The 7,169-nt window shown below is 44.8% G+C and overlaps 1 protein-coding gene across 3 annotated transcripts in view; it reads left to right on the top strand.

The window, feature by feature from the left end:
• Nucleotides 1–6: 6 nt before the first annotated feature.
• ATG2B (autophagy related 2B) overlaps nt 7–7,169 on the top strand; it is a 74,343-nt gene continuing 67,180 nt past the window's right edge. For 2 of the 3 annotated variants that reach the window (XM_060620696.3, XM_060620695.3), the window contains exon 1: nt 9–644. In XM_060620696.3, the coding sequence (XP_060476679.3) occupies nt 483–644 (162 nt within the window). In that variant the 5' untranslated portion in view covers nt 9–482. Of the gene's footprint in view, nt 645–7,169 lie in introns of all 3 variants that reach the window. The other variant, XR_014137853.1, reaches the window with a different exon arrangement.

The raw sequence follows: 7,169 nt of genomic DNA, 5'->3' as shown, positions 1-7,169 counted from the left end.
GCGCAGCGAGCGTGGGTCTCGCGAACGCGCCGGGAGCGTCCCAGAGCCGGGAGCGCCCCAGAGCCGGGAGCGCGCCCCGCGGATGACAACAAATTCGACGCGCGGCGGCGGCGGCAGTGGAGGAGGGTGCCTAAGTACCTGCCTCGGGCCCTGCCGCCTCCCCGCGTGTTCTCTTGCATCCCCTCTCTGTGCCGAGTAGGATCCTCCCGGAGGTGTCCCGGGCCCGGGGCGACGGGGGCTCCCCCGCGCCTGGTCCCTGCCGGGCCTAGCGCGAGCGACGCGGCGCCGGCGATGGGGTCGCCCTGAGGGACGCCCGGCGCCGAGCGGGCATGGAGGGGCCGTCCCGGGCTTAGGCCCCGCCGCGGACCGGGGACGCCGGCCGGGACCCGAGGCGCCGCCGCCGCGGCCTGGAGCCGCAGCCTGGGCCCCAGGGCCGGAGCCGCCGCCTGCAGTCCCCGCGGGCCCCGCGGCCAGCCCTCGTCATGCCTTGGCCGTTTTCGGAGTCCATCAAGAAGAGGGCCTGTCGGTACCTCCTGCAGAGGTACCTGGGCCACTTCCTTCAGGAGAAGCTGAGCCTGGAGCAGCTCAGCCTGGACCTGTACCAGGGCACCGGGTCCCTCGCCCAAGTCCCTTTGGACAAATGGGTAAGAGCCGCCGGCGGCCGGCCAGGAGGGTCTCGCTGCCCTCCTTGGGGCGGTTTGAACGCGTGTCACCCAGGATTGGTGACGGGCAGCCCCTCCCTGGGAATGGTTGGGATCCGAGTGGAGTGTGCCAGGGGCTCACAGAAACGTGTTCAAGTGTTTAGCCCGTTTCTAGCAAGTTTGCGTCCCCAAATCACGTGTTTCTGAAACTTAACAGACGTGGTCTCCACTGAGGGAAGCAGTTGCGTCAGTGGTTTTGGGGTCTTTGACGCTGGCCGCAACGGGTCCCTGGAAGGAGGCGACCCGCGCTGTCCCTGGGGTAGCAGGGGTCGCGGGGTTCTGTGGCAAACAAATCCTATTTCATGGGATGACACTCTGGAAAGCTGAAGGATGAGGGAGGACCTTTGGGGATGTCACAATTCGTATTCCTTTATTTGTTCTGGGTGGGCTGCTTGAACCCCGCGGTACGGCGTTTGCTATCTGGAAGGCAAGTTAGGCGAAGGCCTCTTGCCGGTTTGCCTGGGGTTTTTTTTTTGCCTGATGGTGCGTCTACAGGGCCACCCTGCGAGTGGTTGTGTGGCCCGGGTGGTGCCGTTGAATTACGCCTATTTGCTTCACGTGACAGATCGCAAACAGGTGTTGCGAGAGCGCTGAAGCTGCGAGTTTCAGACCCTTTAAAAAACCTGTTGTCGGCTTGTCATCCAGAGGCTGTGAGTTGACTCCGTGTGTCTTACAGGTGCTTCACGTATGGTTAAACTCCCCACGTGGAGATGTGCCTGCATTTGTACGTTCAGGGCATGGTAGTCTGCTTACACTGTATTCAGTCCGGAGTCGAGCACGAATGGGACGGCTTTTCTCCTTCCCCCAGCCCTTTACTTGTTGCGCTACAGTTTGCTGCTAGCATTTGAATCCTACGCAGGTGACATTTAGGAGAAAGGAACATAGGTGACTTTCCGGTGGTAGTTGTGCAAAACAAAAGGACCCCCCCCCCCCCCCCATAGAAGCTGTGTAAAAAAAAAACAAATGGTTTTTTTTTCCTTTTATATAAAAGTATTTTAATAGAGTAATGACTTCTTTAGCCACAGAAACCTGAAAAATTCAAATTACGGGTAACACCTTATTATGACCCTTCAATTAATTTGTACTAGTATGGGTAAACATATAATTTTTTTCGGTGAGTAGATGACTTAACTAGGGAGAGTTCAAACGGTAGTGGAAAGAGCCCTGGTTTCAGTAGACCCAGCCCCACACCTGGCTAGATCAGGCTAGCCCAGGCTGCCAGTTAGCTAAGTGCCCGTGGACGTGGTCATTCACCTGTTTAGTAAACATTAACGGAGTATACGATCCATGCTATGCACTGTGTCAGGGTACAATATTGCTGTAATGCTTAGCAGAAGGTAGGGATTGTGATGGATATTTTTAAGTTTGGTGACCCATGAATCTATACTTTTGGTATAGATACGAATAAGCTATCTTAAAGGAGGAGTATTGGACACTTATTTAATTAAAATTCTTTTAAATATTTAGTTTTGAGCAAGAGGGAGAGCGAGAATGCAAGCACAAGTGGGTGAGGGGCAGAGAGAGATGGAGACACAGAATATGAAGCAGGCTTCAGACTCTGTGCTGTCAGCACAGGAGCCCCACGTGGGGCTCGAACTCACAAACAGATCGTGACCTGAGCCTAAGTCAGACGCTTAACTGACTGAGCCACCCAGGTGCCCTGGATTGGATATTTATTGTCTTTTGTGGGTTGAATAACTGTATGAATTATTCTTTAATGACTTTTGACATTGATCTTATAAGATGGGTATTATTATTTCCGTTTTAAAGTTGGAATTAAATAATATGCCCCAAGTTACACAGCTAGCAAGTGGTACCATGAGAATTCAAACCTAAATCTTAAGCCCCTATTTCTTCACTAATCACATGGCTTCAAGCCAGGGAAAGAGCCGTTAATGTTTATTGAGCATCTGTTTATTTCAGACACTGTGCTAGGCACTTTATTTGTGTAGTTTTAATCTTCATGGGAAATCAGAGGTGGTGGTATTTGAATTTGCAGTTTGACTTCAGGATTGTTGACAAAATGATTTATGGCTAGACTTGATCTGAAGATTATGGTTCTGTTCCTTGAAGGGGAAGAATTTGTCAAAGCATCCAGTAAACATTTGATGTTGTCGATTTATTTATTATAGTGTGCTGTGTATGAACTAGGATAAATTTTGATGTGACACTTAGATAATAACTCTTCAAAGTTCTGATTCCAAATTCAGTTGCTTTTGGCTTTTGATTTTAATGACTTTGTCTCTGAAAAAATAAAAGATGCCTCACCGAAGATTTATAGGTTCAAATGGAAGAATCATGTCATTAGTGACATTAGTAATGTTTTAATTCTCCGCCATCAATTATGCAAAGGGTTGTGTTGCAGTGGGCTGTGACATTCCTTTCTTCCTTGATCTCAGTTTTTCTTGATAGTTAATTGAAGTTGTTGCATTTATATATATGTACATACACATATATGCACATATATATATATATATACACACATATATATAAATTAACTTTAAAAGCTATTTTATTGGGGCGCCTGGGGGGGGCTCAGTGGGTTAAGCATCTGACTTCAGCTCAGGCCTTAATCTCACGGTTCATGAATTCGAGCCCCACGTGGGGCTCTGTGCTGACAGCTCGGAGCCTGGAGCCTGGTTTGGATTCTGTATCTCCCTCGCTCTCTGCCCCTCCCCTGCTCACGTTCCATTTCTCATTCTCTCATAAAGAAATATTAATAAAAATTTTTTTAAAGCTATTTTGTTTATTTTAAAAATTTGTTTATTTTTTTTTTTAACGTTTATTCACCTTTGAGAGACGGAGAATGAGCGGGGATGGGGCAGAGAGAGAGAGACACAGAATCTGAAGCAGGCTCCAGGCTTTGAGCTGTCAGCACAGAGCCTGATGCAGGGCTCGAACCCATGAACTGCGAGATCATGACCTGAGCCAAAACCGGACACTTAACTGACTGAGCCACCCAGGTGCCCCTAAAAATTTTTTTTTTATTTAAGTAGACTCCACACCCAGCATGGAGCCCAATGCAGAGCTCGAACTCACGTTCCCAAGATCAGTTATTTTCTCATTATTAAAGCGATACCTCGGGGCACCTGGCTAGCTCAGTCAGAGGAGCATGTGACTCTTGATCAAGTGGTTGTGACTCTGAGCCCCACATTGGGTGTAGAGATTACTTAAAGTCTCTAAAAAAAAAAAAAAAAAAGTAATGTCTTTACTTTGCAAATATAAAGCGTGTTTTGTTTTTTGGAATATACCTGCTAGGTAGCATATACTGCTGATAGCCATGGGTCATCTCATAAATGATTAGTCTATTTGGAACCCTTTCTGTAGAAGAAAACTGCTTATCTTTAATTTCAACTCTTCAATATTTGGCCGTAAGAAAACCAGGAAATCAGAAAGTTATTGTTATGTTCTCTTTAAAAGGATTCTGTGTTTAGGTCTGTTTTTATTATGTAGAACGTATGCCCAAATAAGTTTCAGGATGCTGACATGGAATGAATATCCAGGTGAGGGCGCCACTCTTGGCTTTTCCCCATTGTGGGACTACTGTTCTTCCCTTTGTGCCATTCGGATGCCTGGCCTGAGTGAGCGTGCCAGTGCCCATTTGTGTATTAAGTAGTGGTACAACTTTTAAATCTAAAACTGTGAGAAATTGCATATGGAATGCCTAATTTTCTTCTAACATACCTATAGATCAACTCTTATACTCTCTGGTATTCATACATCCCACTTGGGAGATCATGACCTTAGAAGGGCTTGAAGTGGGAGGGAGAAATAGAAGCAGGGGGTTTGGATCTATTCCACAACTGTAATGTGCTCCTAAGTTCATGAGTTCCCCAAGGAGGTGTTTGGAAATGTAAAATGTTGAAAGAAGGAAATTCTACTTGGGGAGGAGGTTGGGATTTGATGACTCATTCTTTTCCAACTCTTTAAGACTGACTTTATTGGGGCACCTGGGTGGCTCAGTTGGTTGAGCGTCGACTTTGGCTCAGGTCATGATCTCATGGTTCGTGAGTTTGAGCCCTGTGTCAGGCTCTGTGCTGACAGCTTCTAGCCTGGAGCCTGCTTCCGATTCTGTGTCTCCCTCACTCTCTGCCCCTCCCCCATTCTCACCCTGTCTCTCAAAAATAAACATTAAAAATAAAAAAACCCTGACTTTCTTCTTTTTTTTTTTTTTAATGTTTGTTTATTTTGAGAGAGTACTTGGGTGGGAGAGGGGCAGAGAGAATCCCAAGCAGGTTCTGGCTTGGGGCTTGATCCCACGAACCATGAGATTATGACCTGAACCGAAATCAAGAGTCAGACACCCAACCGACTGATCCACCCAGGTGCCCTATTTATTTATTTATTTATTTATACAAATAAATATATATATATATATAATTTAAAAAAATATATATTTTTTTAACATTTATTTTTGAGACAGAGAGAGACAGAGCATGAACGGGGGAGGGTCAGAGAGAGAGGGAGACACAGAATCCGAAACAGGCTCCAGGCTCTGTGCTGACTCAGAGCCCGATTCGGGGCTTGAACTCACGGACTGCGAGATCATGACCTGAGCCGAAGTCGGCCGCCCAACCGACTGAGCCACCCAGGCGCCCCTATAATTTTTTTTTAATAGAGAGAGGGAGAGAGAACATGAGCAGGGGAGGGGCAGAGAGAGAGAGGGAGACACAGAATCTCAAGCAGGCTCTGAGCTGTCAGCACAGAGCCCGATGCTGGGCTCAAACTCACAGACTGTGAGATCGTGACCTGAGCCAAAGTTGGACGACGGTTAACCAACTGAGCCACCCAGGCGCCCCATATTTTTTTAAATTAAAGTGTTTTCATCAGTTGGTTCGTTACACTTCTGGAGTTCTTAGCATGTGCCACTATGAGGAGCTGGGGGTGGAGCAGTGAACTAGATAAAGACCCTTTCCTCACGGAAGTTCAGTATGTCCTGGAGGGTAGACATTAAGACTCTGAAGCCTTTGAATTTCAACCTAATAATCTTTCTTTTGCTTTCCTACTTATACTGGTATAAAGAATAAAATTAATCTTCAGTTCAAGCAATATTGGTTAGTAATTCTTTGCCAGATGGTCCAGTAGACCAGTGTTACCTTCCCTTTGTCTATATGCATGAAACTCATTGATAACTAAAAGCTAAATGGCCTTTAAGATGAGAGAAACTCTAAGGTAATCTATAAGACACTTGCTTAGCACTTCAGGTCTCTGCTTTTAGGTTAAGAATTATTCCGTCTCAAGGATATACTTCTATGGGCTAATGAGGAAAATACTGCCTGAGTAGATAGCCTACCTGGCCAAATTGATTCCGTTATCTAAGAATTTTGTCCTAGTTGTATACTGTAGTAGACCTTGGAGTTGCATAGAATGAGTGAATTTCTAAGTACCTTATGATATTAGATATGGAGGATTTTGCCCAAGTGCATCTAAGACTGTAGAAGTGTGATCTATTTAAAACCTCTTATTTTTAGGGATATTATTTTGTATCTTAGTGGCACTGTTTAAATTCTTGAACTGTTTACTCTCTCTAGAACTATTTCCTTAACCAGATTTCTTTTAATACCATTCTTCAGTGCTGTAATAAAACTTCCTGTTCTATTTAAAACAAAATCGAGACAAAGCTTGGTGTTTATTGGGAAGAGAATTCTATCAAAATCCATTTCCTAGATAGTTGTCTAATGTTGACAGATGCCCATGTTACAGAGGCTGTCGTTGCCTGTATACAGTTTAAAACACTTTGGTATATTTTAAGTTGTTTACTTTTATTATATAGCTTACATGCTAATTGTGAAAAATTCAAATGGGAAAGAAAGATGAAATATACATATGTATGTAAAATATATTAAGTATGAATAGCCCTTAATCTCATCTCTCCCAGAGATAACAATATGGTACGCAAATTTCAAACTTTTAATTATGGAAATAACCCATGAAATAAGCCATTCTGAACTTTTTTTGGTCTTATATGATGGGCCTCTTTAGAGTCACACATTCTAAATTTTTCTCTTAGAATTGTTATGAATATATGAAAGACATGAGTAGAGGCATGAATCTTGAATGACCATCGCTTCCTGCACTAGTTTATTGGTTTAATAGGAAATAGTAGAGAAGGTTGTGTTCCTCCTTCCCACCCTGTCCCTGTAGGGGTGAGGAGCAAATGGGAGAGGAAAGAAAATTGAAACTGGGGGGAGAATAAGTTTTAACACTGATTTTAAGGGAACTTTGGAGCATCCAGACAGAGATGCTCAGGAGGCGGTGGGAGCTGTGTATTGTTAACCTTAAAAATAAAACTGCCAGTTACTTTACCAACAAAAATTGTTTCTGTTTTTGTTTTTTTTTATAGCAGAGAATTGCAATCTGGGACAAGTAAGCTACATTAAAACCCTAGGCAAGTCTGGAGAACAAAGGAGGAGTAAGCTGTTTTACAGAGGAGAGAGGGAAGTTGGGAGGGCCTTTATAAACCAAAAG

This window comes from Panthera onca, chromosome B3 (genome assembly GCF_046562875.1).
Source record: "Panthera onca isolate mPanOnc1 chromosome B3, mPanOnc1 haplotype 2, whole genome shotgun sequence".
In the NCBI taxonomy this organism is placed as follows: domain Eukaryota; kingdom Metazoa; phylum Chordata; class Mammalia; order Carnivora; family Felidae; genus Panthera; species Panthera onca.
The sequence above is the reverse complement of the archived record's forward strand: the minus strand, read 5'-3'. Positions and strand labels throughout refer to the sequence as shown.